Source organism: Callospermophilus lateralis, chromosome 11 (assembly GCF_048772815.1).
Source record: "Callospermophilus lateralis isolate mCalLat2 chromosome 11, mCalLat2.hap1, whole genome shotgun sequence".
NCBI lineage: Eukaryota > Metazoa > Chordata > Mammalia > Rodentia > Sciuridae > Callospermophilus > Callospermophilus lateralis.
The window spans coordinates 50,092,561-50,110,117 of NC_135315.1; the positions used below are offsets into that span (position 1 = coordinate 50,092,561).

General features: G+C 39.0%; 1 protein-coding gene across 1 annotated transcript; it reads right to left on the reverse strand.

The window, feature by feature from the left end:
* Window positions 1-3,616: 3,616 nt before the first annotated feature.
* Window positions 3,617-4,576, reverse strand: LOC143642309 (olfactory receptor 1E5-like). Its single transcript, XM_077110632.1, has one exon. The coding sequence runs from the start codon at window positions 4,574-4,576 to the stop codon at window positions 3,617-3,619; it is 960 nt and encodes a 319-aa protein (XP_076966747.1).
* Between the last annotated feature and the right edge of the window lie 12,981 nt (window positions 4,577-17,557).

Sequence of the window (17,557 nt, forward strand, 5' to 3'; positions counted from 1 at the left end):
TCAAGAATTTTGCAAGATTCTGAGCAAATTAGTGAGATCCCACCTCTGGGTTCAATCCTCAGCACCAAAAAATTAACTAAATAAGTAACATAAGAAAGCCACCCTCACCTACGAGTTATTCTCCATCATATTGTGTGCTTATTAGTTTCGTGGCACTCTCTACTTGCTAAGGTTATCTTGTTGATGTTTATTTTCTCCACTGCCTTCACCCGCCCTCTGGAAATAAGCTCCCTTTCTGGCTTGCTCACCACTGTATCTTCATTTCCTCAAACTAGTCAAGACAGACTAGAAACTGAGGCTACTGTGATAGGAGATGCTTATATAGAGCCTGTGACCGGGGTCAGTGAAAGACTGCAGCAGAATCCCCCTGTGCTTGTTTAAAATACAGATTCCTGAACACCACCCAGATCAGTTGAATTATAACCTCTAAAAAATTTCGTGAAATCTGCATTTTTTTAAACAATATTTCTGGGTAATTTTTATCCACCCTAAAGCTGAACTGTTAGAGAAGAAGGCTTCCCTGCATGGTACTCATGCAAGGAACAGTATCAGTTCTGAGAATGACTCAGCCATGGGTCTGGTCTAAAATTAAAGACAACTTCCACAAATTTCTCCAGACCCTGACTCCCAGGAGGCATCATCTCTACCTGGAGAAATGGAGACTGAAAGTCCCCTTCTCTGATCATTGCTCTTAGGTGCTATCACTGTCTTGTATTTTCTCTTTGGAACTTTACTCTGGTTCCCATAAACAGGGCATGTCAAAGTGAACCATTAAATTATTGAGGGGAGACACCATAACCATGACCCACCAAATTCACAATCTAAATTCAGAGAACCATCAGAGTCTCTGGAACCAGCCACAGAGCCCCTGCAGATGTGCAGAGAGGCACCATTGGATCAGGACCAGCAATGAAACCAACACTTCCCCCTCATTCCCCAGGCAACACAAGGGGAGGACTGGCTCTATGAAGAGAGAAATGAGAGAGTTTTCTCTTACCACCTTCTGTCTTAATTTGCAGCAAGGAGGCTGAGGGTGGTGAACTGCATCTGTGCCCTGGTCTCCGCCACCTTATAGACTGGAGCTGAAGAGCAGAGGTCACTGAGGAGCAGTTCCCTGGAATCCCTTTTCCTCTCCATTCTCTTTGCTCAAGCTTTATCTCAAATCCCGGGGTCCTCACTGACCAATCCAAGAGAAGAGGCCTCCTGAAGAAAAATAGCAGAGACCAAGGACCCACCAGGTGCTGCACCTCCCAACATGGCTTCCCCCAAACCTGGAAGGTCCAGCCACTTTCTCTATCAGTCACACAGCTGGTGCAGAGGACAGAACCCTGGGCTGCGAGTTCTAGACTCAGCTTTGCTACTAGCTGGCTATGGGTTCACTGGGGCTAAGGTTTCACATGTGGGTCATGACATGGTTGTATGAGATGCTAGAAGAGGAGAGAAAGCTTGGGCATCAAGATTATGTCCAAAAAACGGAACCATATATTTTCTAACAGCCACCATTTGTGGCTGTGGCTCAGTGGTAGTGCACTTGCCTGGCATGTGTGAGGCACTGGGTTTGATTCTCAGCACCACATATAAATAAATAAATTAAATAAAGAGCTATCAACAATTAAAATAATAATAATAAAAACACCATTTGACATTTTAAGCTTTATGTGCTATATTGTTTTATTTATTCATTTTAAAATTTATTCTTTTTAGATATACATGACAGTACTGTGTATTTTGACATATTATACATTCATGGAGCATATCTTAGTCTAATTAAGAAACTTCACCTAAGACCTTTTATCTCAAGTTTTTCTGCAGCTGTTATCAAGCATCAGTGGAGCTAGAGACATCTGGGTGCCCAACAGCACCTGCAAATATAGTTGCTTCTGTGAGTCAGGTGGTCTCCAGAGCCAGAGCCCAGGAGACTTTAAGACATTTGGCAGTAAATGAATGGATCTGGAGATTATCATGCTAAGAGAAATAAGCCAATCCCCCCAAAACCAGAAGTCGAATATTCTCTCTGATATGTGGATGCTAGCACACAATAAGGAGAGAGAAAATAGCAGTTTAGTGGATTAGACAAAGGGGAATGAAGGGAAAGGAGTGGAAATAGCATCAGGAAAGACAGTGGAATGAACTGGACATATCTTTCCTATGTTCATATATGAATACTCAAGTGAAACTCTATATCAGGTACAACCACAGGAATGGGATCCTAATTAGACTAAGATATGCTCCATGAATGTACAATATGTCAAAATACACAATACTGGGCTGGGATTGTGGCTCAGTGGTAGAGCACTCGCCTAGCATGGGCAGGACCCGGGTTCGATTCTCAGCACTACATAAAAATAAAGGCATTGTGCTGTGTCCATCTACAAAAAAGATTCATATTCTCTCTCTCTCTCTCTCTCTCTCTCTCTCTCTCTCTCTCTCTCAAAAATAAATAAATAAGCTTTTAAAAAGTTTATATATAAAAACACACAGTACTGTCATGTATATCTAAAAAGAATAAATTAAAAAATGAATAAATAAAAATATAGCTCGTAAAGCTTTAAAAAAAAAAAGGAGAGCTGAGAGCTTCGAAGAAAGATCTGGCCTTCAGATAAAGTAGTGAGATCAGTAGACTATATGAAAGGAATGGATCTGAATATCATCAGTTAGAGAGGATGATTAAATAAATGAATGGACCAAGGTCAGAAACAGTCCATGTCTTGGTGGTGCTAAAATTTTAGAAAAGAATAGTTACTCCCCTTCATTTGTAAGTGGGAGAAAATGAAAAGACTTTTCAGTCTCTGATCTTACACAGACTTAACAACTGACCCACTGGATGGCATGAAAAGTTGTTGAACTTCCTAGACTTTAGTCTGAAAATAAGTCATAATAGCTTCTCTACTTCCTTCCAATTGTCATGGGGGTACAATAAAAAACATACAAGGACCTTCTGCAAAGTCAAAATATTACACAAAAGAGAGGCAACTGTAAAAACAGAAAATTTCCCATGATCTTTAACTTTTTTTGCCCCATGCTGGGTCAATAAATTCTAGGGTTCCTTGATTAGTTAATTACAAGTGAACACAAAATTGTTCAATGACACTATTGAACAGAAGGTTAGAAAAATTTATTGACATGATAGAGAATAAAAGACAATGTAGACATAAAAATAAAAAAGGGGCGTATAAAAGTTAGGAGGTGGAATGATGACAGAATTTGTGCAGGAATATTATGTAAGAGTCGCTGGAGGTTTGCTGGGAGATTGAGTTATTGGGAAGTTCTTGAGTATTAATCTCAGATTATGGAGCACTATTTTAAAATGATACCATAGTCAAAGCTGACTTGAGATAAAATTGAAAGATCTAGGGATAACTTCAGAATGTAAGAATTGGAGAGCACAAAATGTAGTTTTACCTAGGCTTTTCCAGCATCAACTGGGAAAGACAGAGAGGAAAGCAAAGCTAGACCCACAAGACCACCTTCCCTAGTCCACTGATCTGCTAAAATTCCTTTCTTTTGCCTATTGAACAGTTATATTCTATGCTACTTCAACCAAAGTTCTCATGGTGAGGGAAAATTCTGAGAAAATATTCCAATATTAATATCACTAAGAATATTAATTTAATAATTATGTTAAAAGCCCTTCACACACACAGAAGAAAAATTTCTTTCTAAAAAGAGCCCTTCCTAGGGCTCCCTTTATGTCTCTGTTCCTTAGGCTGTAGATGAAGGGGTTCAGCATGGGAGTGACCACCATGTACATCAGAGCCATGACAGTGTCTTTCACAGTAGATTTATTAGCTGTTGGACATAAGTACAGACCAATGACTGTCCCATAGAACAGTGACACCACAGAGAGGTGGGAGCCACAGGTGGAGAAGGTCTTACGGATACCTCGAGCAGAAGGGACCTTGAGAATGGAGGACACTATCTTTGCATAGGACACAAGAATGAGTAGGAATGGGATGACAACAACAATTCCTCCTATAATAAATAGCACCCACTCATTTACTTGAGTGTCAGAGCAGGCCAGCTTTAGCAGGGCGGATATTTCACAGAAAAAGTGCGGGATCACATTGTCTGCACAGAAGGACAATCTGTTAACTAGCAGGGTGTGCAACAAGGAATAGAACGTGGTCTGCACCCAGGACAGCACCACCAGGGAGAGACAGAGCTTGGGGCTCATGATGGTGGTGTAGTGCAGGGGGAAGCAGATGGCCACATAGCGGTCATAGGCCATGGCCATGAGGATGAAGTTCCCAAGGTCTCCAAAAAATAGGACGAAGTATATTTGTGTCAGGCAGCCTGCATAGGGGATGGAAGGGACTTCACTCTGCATGTTCTGTAGCAATTTGGGCATGGTGACAGAGGAAAAGCAGAGGTCAGAGAAGGACAAGTTGCTGAGAAACAAATACATGGGAGTGTGCAGATGGGAGTCCAGGCAAATGAGGGTGATGATGAGGAGGTTCCCCAGGACGGTGGTAAGATACATGGCCAGGAACAGGACATAGAAGAGGTTCTGGTGCTCTGGCTGGATGGGCAGGCCCAGGAGGAGGAACTCTGAGATGAGAGTTTGGTTTTTCCCCATTATTATCTCTCTCCAATACCTTTAAGAGAAATAAAAAGGCCCTTTAAAAACCCAAGTGAAAATGATCATGTTTTTCTCATACACAGTGTTTACATGTTCTACAATAGTTGATCCCACCACCATCACAATAAGCATAACCTTCAAGTGTCTTTAATCTCTATGATCATTTATTACTTTTTCTCATCTTCTTTTCAACATGTTTCAGTAGCCCATTCTTTCCTAAATACTTATCTGTTTGCTTCTGTCACAAAAGGAGTGTTGGATTTTCTCTTCCCTTCCTGACTGGTCATTCTTAGCAACTGTAATTGGTTTCTGCTTTATAATATCTTATAGGATGATGTTCCTCAAATATTTTTGTAAATCCCATTCTTTTATAATTCTATATAGAACCACAAGAAAAATCTCACCATATGCCAACTACTTAGATTAATATTTAAACTTGGGCAGAGACGTCTCTCTCACCCACAGAACTCTGCATGCCACTGCTTGACGGTCCTCTTCTCTTGGATGTATCACAGGTGTCTTCAGCTCAAAGGTTCCTAATGAAATTCAGCATGGTGTGTTGCATCCATACTACTCTCCTCCTCTTCTGCTGTATCACATTTCAATAAAGGAATGCAAGATCCAATTGACAACGTATGAACTTTTTTTCTTCCATTCTTCTCTGGCACCATCAAATCCAGTCATATCTATCACATTCCATATATTCTACATTTCATTCCTCTGCTACTTCATCCACTCCTCATCACAAAAACCACATTCCTAGTAGTCCAGGTGAGACTCAAGTCAGTCCCCTGTTTCTCACACCTTAAATACCTTCTCATTCAATATGATTCATTCACATTGTGTCATTCTGAGATGGAAATCAGGTCATCTCTCCTGATTCATGCTTCAGGATATTCTCATTGCTCTTAAGATAAAGGTAAAGTTTCTTTGAAGGGCACAAATTGTGCTTCGTTACCTGAGCTGTGTCTCCCTCCATGGTCTCATCTTGCGCCCAAGTGACACAAGCCTTCCATTCTCCAGTGCTGCTGGACTGTAAATCTAAATTTATTGCCTCTAAAATTTCATACTTGGTGTTCCTCCAATCTATCACTTTCTCCCCTCTGCTTCCTCTTTCAGTTGTCTTATTTTGATTTATCATTCAGGGATGTTTATGACACTTGCGAAACTAAACCTCCCTGTGTCCCCACCCTCGTTGAGTTCGGTTGCTGTCTGCACTGCCTCCTGTTCTCATCCCATAGCAGTGAATGTCCTGATCACAGGTAGATGGCTGACTTCCCAGGCCATGTCTGCCTCTTGCCTGTAGCAGGGCAGCTCCTGGCAGGGTGACTGATGTGGCCAATGCTTCATCCATATTTGTTGGCTGTCCTTCAGGATGAGAAAAATTCCTTCTTCAAAGGCAGAAAACTCCCATTAGGTAAAACAATCACAGTTCTTAAATCCTCCCAGAATACAAACTTACTAGATTTCACCATTTAGCACTAAATTTTGACACTCTATCACCAACTTCACACATGTAGTTTTGTATTTATAAAAAAAAAAAATATTAGGGTATGTCGGAAGCACTGTACTTTTCAGTCACACCAATGACTTAAAACATCTTTAGGCATTGATCCACACAAATTCATTGATATGATGAGCATTTTATAAAGTGTGGGAAAGCAGAAGAAATTTGCATTTTTTTAAGTTCTCACTTGAGTTCCTCCTCAGATGTCAATATCACATGTGATGATTAGTTTCATGTGTCAACATGGGTAGGTTCTGTTATCAGACTGTTGTAAAATACCAGTTCTGAATGTTGGTATGAAGGTATTTTATAATATATAGAAGTTTAAATTAGTGGACTTTGAGTGAAGTAGATTGCCCCCCAAAATGTGATGAGCCTTGCTACTGCCAGTAGAAGGTCATAAGAGAAAAGACTTCACTCTTCTGAAGAGAAAGAATTCTGCCTCCAAAATGCTGTGATCTCAATGATGTACCATCTATTCTTCCAGGGACTCCAGTAGGCAGGACTGCCCTGCAGATTTCTGAATTAAGAATCCTCAGTACTATGTGGGCTATACCCTTAAAATCTCTCTCTCTCTCTCTCTCTCTCTCTCTCTCTCTCTCTCTCTCTCTCTCACACACACACACACACACACACACACACACACTGCTTTCTTTGGGTAACCTTGGTTGATAAAGCTCAGTATGGTTGAGCAGGGTTGCACATCTCTGCAATTCCCGTGGCTTGGGAGGCTGAGTCAGAAGGATCATGGGTTCAAAGCCATCCTCTGCAACTTGGCAAGGCTCTAAGCAACCCAGAGAGACCCTGTCTCTACTAAAACATAAAAAATGGTCTGGAGATGTGGTTCAATGGTTGAGCTCCTCTGGGTTCAATCCCCAGTACCAAACAAACAAACGAAAACCCAGTCTGTCTCCAGGTCATCAAAAATGCAGAGGAGGAACATTAAGAGATGTAGGAAACTCATTCACTAAATGATATAAATGAGTCCTACTGCTGGGAAGTCCACCCCACTGCTGATGTTTAACAGAACTGCATTAACAGTTTGTACCTTTGGACAACATGTGTTGGCATCATAAAGGGAAGAAACATGAGGAGAAAATCATGTACCTCTTTTCTCAGACTTTTGCTTACATTTTGAGTTTGCAGGACTATCTTTGTGTCAAGAAGCTGTGCAGGGATCACAAAACCAGAGATAGCAGCTGCAGACATTTTATCCACTGAGCTTCCTCTTCTTCAGCCATTAAATCCAATATCCTCACTCTGGGATGCACACAAGAATCATGTAGGGCAGTGTTTCTAAACTCAACACACATGGAAATTACCTGCCCTTAAGATATTCATTCTGGTGCTGTAGCTCAGACCATACACTTTAAATGAATACCCAAGTAGTGGTGTCAATTCTGTGATCACTGGGCAGCACTTGAGTAGCAAATATACACACTGCCGTTTAACTTAGATTACTGAGCACCTTCAGATAACTTAACTGGAATCTCTGTGAAGTGGCTTGTGCAAAGCTTTTTAAAGCTCCTTAGGTGAATGTAAAATAAAGAAAGGTTAAGAACTGTTACTGCACTGAACCCTGTCTTACAGGCCTGGTATGTCAAAATGCTGTGACCTTTGAGGATTCACTGCACAGTAAGTAACATTAATGAACAGTTTTATTAATAAAAAGTGTTATAAGTGATGAACTTTAGTCAAAATATTTCTATTCTGTGGCAAAGTCTTGGAAGGCAGCTAGATGGAAAAGAGGTAAGTTGTCACACCTGAAAACTTACCTGGCAGAACATCATACAACCTGGCATATTGACAACTTACCCAGGGTGTCTGAGGGTAACTCTGGGCCCTGATCCAAGATCTTGCTCCCCTTTATTCATTACAAGCATATGAAGTAACATCCTCTGTAGTCATCACGTGTCTCTGCCATCCCTTCTCATGTCTCACCTTCTAGCCATCCACGGGCCTGAGAGGCTCTGCATCTCAGGGGAGTCCAGATTCGGGCCTAACTCATTAGGCACAAAGTAATTATCCAGGACCTCTTCAAGGCAAATTATCAGAGTCCTGGATGGTGACTGATTAAAGTCACTGATCACACCCTACTGTACTTTGGGGAAAGGTGGGGATGGAGAGCTCAGGGATGAATGATCAGTCATTGCCCATTTAGGGAATGGACAGGAATCCTCTGCTATTGGAGCCTACATTGGGGAGTTTTGGAAAAATAGTTGGATAATCCATAAAAATAAATCAAGTATTAGACTGAGAATGATTTGAAAAATCTTAGGAGCATAGCAATTTATACAAGTGGCATCTGATTGCCCTTTTTTGCATTGCTGTGGAATAAGTAAACCTCACATAATGAAATTTACTTGGTAAGGTTCAAGTGAACCTTCAAGTGAGCATTATATTATGTAGCAAATGCTACATAACAAAGTCTAGGTCATTAACCTCACTTTATCTTACCCTGTAGGAATTTTATCATGATACAGTGTGACAGGAAGAAGAAGAATGAATATAGTATAGTAAGATTTTAGGGGGAGGGACTGAGGTTGTGTCTCAGTGATGGGGCGCTTGCCTTAGTACATGTGAGGCACACATAAAAAGATAGATAAAATAGAGGTATTTTGTCCATATACAACTAAAAACTAAAGATATTAGCAAGAGAGATCACTAAGACAATTTATTATAGTATATGCTTTAAGTGTTCTAACTTATGATTAGATATTGTTGTTGATCTTTTCCTGTGCCAATTTACCATGTTTTAATGTTGGCTGTCTATCAAGGGCTCATACATAAAGGCCTAGACTAAGTATTGCAGTATAGGAGTTGCTATGGTTAAGTGGCAGAAAATTGTAGAAAGTCCTTAGGTCATTGTGGATGATTTGAAAAGGATCATGGAATCTCTATTCTAGTTTGAAATGTGATCTGTCCTCTGCCATCCCTATCCCACACCATGAGATGATCATGCCAGGGCTGACCTGGCCAAGGCTGCACTAGGCCATTTGCCATTCTAACTCCTCAAACTGTGAATAAATGAACCTGTTTATAAGTTGACTGTGCTAGATATTTCATTGTACTGGTGGAAACTGGTACAGTAGTCTCTTTAAGATTTGGTGCTGGAAAAACTGGATTTCCACTTTCACATTCTGTACAACAGCTCATAGAAAATGGATGGTAGATTTTAATGTTTGTCTGAGTGCTGAGGAGATTCCCCATGACATTCTGCTCTGTGGATCCAGAGATGTCTTAAAGCAAAAGCCAAGGTGAGATGGAGCAGGATGAATGTGCAGTGCTTTCACGTGGTAGCCACTGAAGTCAGTTGAGATCATTGCAACACTGACTGAAATAAGTGGCTGAGAAAACTTAGGACGGTGCATTAGAAGTGTATAGTTCTGAAGGGACATGCTTTTCTGCCAAGGGATATAACCATCCTTCGTTTGACCATTTTATGATTCATGTGTTAGCTAATGTGCAAACAGCAGAGTTGCTACTGTGCATGGGGTAGTTGACATTGATCACCAAGGGGAAACTTTGTTACTCCACACAACTGGAATAGAGAAGGTGGCATCTGAGATCCTGGGAATAGTTTGTGTGGCACTTTATATTTCCAAGTCCTTTAACAGACCTTATTAAAATATAGAACCAATAAAAGTGACACCCATCAGGATGTGGTCCCTAGGAAGGAAATTTGCAATGTGTCACTATGTAAGATCCTGAAGCTGATGATGGTGAAGAGGGATGAATGGTTAGAAGGTGAATTATATACACGAAACCTGGCTTCCCAATCAAATGTGGGGAAAGAATATTCTTGGCACTAGGAAGAGACATGACATAGAGGAAGGGATGATTATTTTCCTGGGTGCTCAAGAATTTCCACAGAAAATGAGCTAAATATGGTACAGAAGTCAATTAGTTTTTCAAAAGGCTAACAATAATATCTAATCATTACATGAAGAAGAATTGGACATGGTCTGGGGAGTTAATTTTTTCTTATTCTTCTGATTTCTTTATATCTGCATATGTTTTAATCATAGAACGCTAATCCTTGTTAAATGCATTTCTTCCTCTCCTACTGACCATGAGCAGCAAGACGGGGAGAAATAACAGGTTCTGCCATCCTTGCAATGTTTCTGAAACATGAGTTTCATGGCAGTACTCTACTCAAAGACCACTGATGGATCACTGTTATCCACAGAATAAAGCCTAAACTCTTAAACTCCTAAGATAGGTTGGGACATTCACAATGTGGTCCCTGATTACTTCATGGTTTCTGCAGCCATCCACTTTCACCTCCTGAAATGTAGGCTGCAGCCACACAGGTCTCCTGCCCCTTCCCCAACAGGCAATGAGAAAACACCTGTCCTGAGCTGCTTAGCATCTTCACCTCCCCAAAGGATGGTCTGGTGTGAACAGAGGCTGTCATGAGTCACCAGTACAGGACTCTGGGAGAATTAGTCTCTGAGAGGTCCTGGCTAATTATTTTGTCTGTAATGAGTTCCTCCAGCCTTGGTATTCCTCTGGGATGCAGAGCTCCTCAGACTTCTCTGAGCAGAAGGGGAAGAATGAGAAGGGATGGTGCAGTTAGGTGAAGACTATGGAGACTGTTACTTCCTGTGTCTCTAATGAATAAGGGGAAAAGGATCTTGGGTCAGGGCCCTGGAGTCACCCTCAGCCACCCTGGATGAGTTGGTAGCAGAGTGAATGAGCTCTTGTCTGTCTTTCAAATGTGATTGTCTTTAATTCCCAGATTGTATGATGTTCAGCAGAATAATTGTTTAGATTGTTAAGTTTCTTCTTTTCCATCTTTCTGCCTCCCAAGAATTTCTCACATGGTTTTAATACTTTGATTAATGTTTTTTAACATTTTTATGTTTTGTTGATAATGATATTCATTGCTATAACTTATTGTGCAATGTGCTTGCAATGATTGCATCATTTGCCCTTAAAAATAGTCTTGTGAATACGAGTTCAGTGCTATAATAATTCTTGAGCATTCTTTACTTTACATTCCCCTATAGAGCTCTAAAAAACTTGGCATTAGGAAGGCATGGACATGGGCCTCCTATCATGGATTATGATTAAATTTATCTGAAAGGGCTCGATAACCTGCCTTTAGTGACAATGTATGTGTTTACTACTGAAGTGCATTTCAGTGACAGCAGTACTGATATCATCTTAGTGTCCATTTAAAATGTAGAAGTTGAGTTACAGAATCAGATTAGGTTTTTAACAGAATCCCTAAGTGACTTGCATGCATGTTAAATTTTAGAAACACTGCCCTAGCTGATTCTTATCTTATGTTCGGGTCAGGTTGAAAACTATGGATTTTAAGCTGTAGAAGTTCACTGGGTCATCAGTGATGACATCAGCAGGTGATGTCTGTGGTTTGTTGTCCCTGTATATATTCCTAACACATGAGATCATTCTACTCACACCCCAGTGAATGAAAAATTCTGATGCATGGTCTACATATTTCTTTTCAATATAATGCCAACACCTAATATTTAGGGGTACATATTGCTAATGCGGCAGGCAGTGTTAAACACCATCAGCAGGGTGAAATTACCAGCAGTTATACTCATTCATTTCATTTTAGCAAAATGAGCTTCCCACATGTGTTAAAGTTCTTCTTTTGCTTTCTTTTACAGCTTTGTGACATACTGGGGTTTATTAGATCTGAGTATAAGAATTAATATGATGCATATATCTATGATTTTGTGTGTGAATTTAAGAACATAATCCATATAATTTGAATATTTCAAAATTCACAGTCTGCAGTGAAAAACAGAAGATTGCAGACCAGGGAAGAGTGAATGTTATACTTTTGTTTATCGTGGAAGGTTTTAATTTCATCTTCCATCCTGAAGCTTAATTTCATTGGATACACGATTTTTAGTTGGAACCCATTTTCTTTCAGCGTTGGAAATATGTTGTTCCAGGATCTTCTAGCTTTCAGAGTCTGTGTGGAAAGATCAGCTGTTATCCTGATTGATTTACCCCTAAATGTAATCTGCTTCCTTTCTCTTGTAGCTTTTAAAATTCTCTCCTTATTCTGTATGTTGGGCATCTTCATTATAATGTGTCTAGGTGTGGATCTCTTACGATTTTGCACATTTGGCATCCTATAGGCTTCTAGGATTTGGGATTCTGTTTCATTCTTCAAGTCTGGGAAGTTTTCTCGTATTATTTCATTGAACAGATTGCTCATTCCTTTGGTTTGGACCTCTATACCTTCCTGTATCCCAATAACTCTTAAGTTTGGTCTCTTTATGTTATCCCATATTTCTTCAATGTTCTACTCATGGTTTCTTAACAGTCTCGCTGAGCTGTCTATGTTCTTTTCAAGTTGAAATACTTTGTCTTCATTGTCTGATGTTCTATCTTCTAAGTGTTCTACTCTGCTGATAGTACTTTAAGTTTTTAATTTGGTTTATTGCTTCCTGCATTTCTAGGATTTCTGTTTGTTTGTTTTTTATAACCTCTATCTCCCTGTATAGTTGATTTTTTGCTTCTTGGGTTTGTTTATGTAATTCATTGTCAAAGTGATCTTTCATTGTCTGATTTTGCTGTCTAATGTCTTCCTTGAGACTCCAGATCATCTGAAGCATGTGTATCCTGAATTCTTTATCTGACATTCCATCTGCTTCAGATATTACCTCTTCTGAAGTTGAGTTGACCTGCATTGCTTGTGGTCCTTTCTTTCCTTGTCTTTTCATACTGCTCACCTTTCTTTCTGCTTGGTGAAACTGTTGTGTTATTGATTTTCCCCCTATATATTTATATTGCTCTTGTGTAGTTGCAAAGTCTTCCTTTTGTGGAGAAAGACAATGTTAACAGTTCTCAATATCAATAGAACATCATCTAAGCACACATTTTCCTTGTTACTACATTTATAGCTAGACTCTATGTCTCCAAATGTTGGTTTCAATTATCATTTACAAATATAGTCATTAGTTTCATGAAAGGCATACCATTTCTGGTAGCTTGAAGAAAACTGAATTTCAGGTGTAGGATGTTATGTTTAGGGGGAAAGGAGTGAGGGTATGGGGTTAATCTAACTTAGTAACTTTGGAAAGCTCTAACCAACAGATGGGTAATTTATGGAAGAATGTATAGATTCAAATTCCTATCTGTATTACCCTACTTATAAATAGTAAAATTTAGGGGGTTGCAAGTGGGATAGAGGGAGTAAAAAGGAGAATAACAAATAACAAGGAGAGAAAGAGAAAAAAGAGAGTGGGAAAAAGAAAATAAGAGAAAAAAAAGAACTAAAAAGGGGGGAGGGAGGAGGGGCATATGTAATTCCTCTATATTGTATTATTCTGGTGATTCAGTTGTTAAAGACCTTTTTCATGCACAATTCTTGGTTTCACATATGTTGAGGTTGCGAGGACTAGAGGGGGAAGGGTAGAGGAGACTGGATGAATGGATGAAAAGAGAGAGAGAAGAGAAAAAAAGAAAGAAAAAAAATATCTCTCAGAACTGTTTTCTTTTCTTCCAGTTGGTGGCGTTATCTATTCCTAGCTTGAGTCTCTGAGTTCAGGGTGGTGGTGGTAGTCAGTGTGAGAGGACTTGAGCTTCCACTGTGGCCTCTCTACTCTTATTCTCTGAGATGTAAACCAGGTGCCTGATCAGCTGCAGAACCAAGCTGGTAGCCACGCCCACCGGTTGGTGGGTTTTAAGGGTTGGTGGGATTTTCCAAGATGAGTTCCATCAATTTTTCTCATAAGGTGTTTGATGAGGTGGGGGGTGTTGGGGAAACCTTATGTTTGTCCAGAGCTCGGTCGGGTGACCACACGGGCGTGTGGCTGGGCCCCTCCTCCAGCTGGGGTGGTCTGTCTACCGCGCAGGCGGTCGGCTGTGCCCCTAATGTTATACTTTTGAATCCAGAGCACTCTGGAGGCAGAATTCTTCCTTAGGGGAGAAAAATCTTTTGGGGGCAGAATTCTTGATAAGGAGAATAAAGTCTTTTGTTCCTCTAAGCTTTTCAACTGACGATACAAGGGTCATTATATAGAGGATAATCTGCTTTGGTTAAAGTCTACTGATTTAAATGTTAATCATATAACAGAATATCTTCATGGCAATGAAAAAGTGATATTTGATGAAAACTTGGCCTCAGGACCGAGCAAAGCTGACACATAAAATCAGTCATCATATATGGCTAATTCCTCTAAGGAAGAACTCAAAGGAGAGCTTTAAAAAATATGTTTCTTTCCTCTCCTTTAATAATAATTTACATAATGCTCTCAGATTTATTTTACCAACATCAATTTGATGGCATCTTCTGTATTAAAGTGGAAGAATGTTTCATTCACATCAGTATTGCTGAAAAGGACAGGGCATCTGATGGACCCTAATATTTTCCATGAATAGAAAGCTACATCAGAGAAGTTGGTAATGCAGTGACAAAATGTAGTGCTAGGTGGTGAAGTCTAGAGAGTTTGTATTCTGGGTGGATGAAAGTAGCGATTATTCTACTTAAGGAGAGTTGACTTCCTTAAAGTTGAAGAGACATGTCTCATTCTGAAGGACAGGCAACAAATATAGATGAAGCATTGGCCACATCGAACACCATGCCAGGGGCTGCCCTGCTGCAGGTTGTGAGGCAGACATGGCCTTTTCTGTGTAGAGTTCACAACCTGGTGGGAAGTCAGCTATCAACCTGTGATCCAGATGCAAGTGATATGACAAGAAAAGAGGATATTTTGGAAAGTGCTGCAGGACTCCCCTAGCATGTGGACACAAGGGAGTTTTAGCTTAGCAAGTGTCATGTAATATGCCTGAAAGTAAGTGTGGGTAAGCCAGGTGAAGAGAGAGCAGAGGGACAAATTGATTAGCAGGAGAAACAGTGTGTATGAGATGCTATTAATTCCATAATTGCTGCAGAGTAGAGTGCAATTATCACTGTGTGGACAGGTGAGACAGTGGAGGTAGATGCAGGTAAGGTAATAAAGCAACATTTATGCCTTCAAAAGGAACATTATCTTAAGAGCAATGCCAATCCTTTGAAGCACTAATCAGGACAGAGTTGATCAATTTCTACTTAGAATGCTACTGTGTAATTGAAGCATATTGAAGGGGAAGGGTACTGAGGCATAGAAGCAGGGACATGACTTGAGAAACTGCTTGAATAGTCCAGGTGAGATAAGATGACATCATGGACTAGGAATGTGGCCTTGTGATCAGGAGTGAAATATATGTGATGTGGTATGTTGGAGTTGGTGGTAAGAGAAAAGAATGAACGAAACAGCTCACAGACTTCAGATCTGATGCTGCATTCCTTTTCTGAAATATGAGAGAGTAGATGAATAGGAGGGTGGTACAGAGGCAGTGCAATCTGATGAGAGTCATTAGGGACATCTTCAGCTTAAGGTGCCTATGATACACTGAAGGGAAGATAATGGTTATGGGACACAGAGATTTATTGATTACTTACTGATTTTTATTTTATTTTGTAATTTATTTTTTGGACCACTGGGGATCAAACCCAGAGTCTTGAGCATACTAGAGAAGCACTGAATCACCGTGCTACATCCCCAGACCCTACGTCTGAATTTAAAATGGTAATCTAAGACACTGGAGTAGATGAGTTTTTCTTGGGGGTGTATATAGATTTATAATAATAGCATATTAAAAATCCTTGAGGAACATCAACATATAAGACACAGATGGAACAGGAGTCAGTTATGTTTCCTTGGGATTAGCAGTCAGACAGGTATAAAAAATAACAAAGCATTTTGTCTCAGAGGCCAATAGATAAGAATGTTTAGGAAAGGATAAAATATTCAAACATGTTCCCTAGAAGTTAAGAAAAAGACATCAATGATGTGGCAAGTTGAAAATATAATTAAGTTAAGCTCTTAGTTTGCATGGTCATATATATGAAATTTAAAAAAATGTAGCTTCTGAGTTTTGCATAAATTTAAATATTTTCTTGTATAAAATATTTTTAAAGTTTGTAGTTTATATTTAGTGCTTTAGCCATCTAAAGTCTCATGACTTTCATTATGAGAGTAAAGAATTCATTTAGTATTTTACCATTTCAATTATTCCAGTACCATTTTTAGGTACTGCATTCTTCACTAAATTTAATTTAAATACCATATTCATCATAAAACAATTCCCCCATAGGACTGTTTCTTCAGATACTTCCTCATTTCTTGTAACTTTTTTTCAATTCCTATACAAGTGTATACTTGTATAGGAGTTTTTTTTTAAAGATATATATTGATATTGCTAGGCATGGAACCAACTTACATTTCCAGGTTTTCAAATAGTTCTTAGAAATTTTACTTATTTTCTCTTTCATGTAAATTTAAGTTTAAGCTTTTTCATTTCCATAAAAATAATTCTGGTTGGCATTTGGCATGAATTTCATCAAGTGTCCTTGAGGAGAACTGAAGTTGTTCAAATCTCATCAAATTGTAGATAGTTTTGATCAGGCTGATTATGAAACCCAGGGTCTCATGTAGGCTAGGCAAGTGTAAATTGTAGAATTTTGAATTGATTGGCTTTATTATATAAAAATTCATCTGCAAAAGCTGTTTAAAATGACTATTCTTCTGATGAGAAGTTCTTAGACACAGATACCTTAATACTATTGAATCATGAAGAAATAAAAACCAGAACTTACCAATAACAAGTAGCAAATTAGAATCAATAATGAAAAGCCTCCCATCAAAGAAAAACCTAGAACATAGGTGACTTAACTGTTGGGTTCTACAAAATAGTTGAGAATGATTAATTCCAATTTTCCTTGTGTTATTCAAAAAATTTTTCAAAAGTAATTCTTCCAAACACAGCCCCAGCATTAACCTGATGCCAAAATCAGTAAGGAAAGAAAATTTCATGCTAATATTTTTATGAACATATATGCAAAAACTTCTCAGTAGAATAATACTTTGCTGAATCCAAAACCACATTATAAAGATTTTAATCATGATAAAGTGGGATTAATCCCTGAGATGCAAGAATGGTCAAAATACAAATCAATAAACATGATACATGACATCAATAGAATGAAAGACACAATCCATGATTATCTCAATAGATATGGAAAATGTATTTGATAAAATTTAACACCTCCAAAAAACCCTCAAGAAATCCTTCATAGAGGGAATGTACCTCAATATAATAAAGGTCACTTACAATAAGCCAACAGCTAAAATTATACTAAAATAGGTACAGCTGAAAGCTTTTGCTCTAAGCTCTGGAAGAAAAGGATGTTCACTTTTACAAATTTTATCCAACATAGTGTTGGAAATTCTGTCCAGAGTAACAGGCAAGAGAAAGAAACAAAGGGCATCCAAAATACAAAAGAGAAGTCAAATTGTTTGTTTGAATGACATGATCTTACATCTTGAAACCCCCCAAGTTCCATAAAAACATTAAAATTAACAAATGAGTTTAGCAATTTTTCACGGTACAAAATAAGCATACAATTTTATACCAAAACTGAATTATATGAATTGGAA

Coding starts and splice junctions, on each gene's coding strand:
- LOC143642309 (XM_077110632.1), bottom strand. CDS start 4,576: ATGGGGAAAAACCAAACTCTCATCTCAGAGTTCCTCCTCCTGGGCCTG.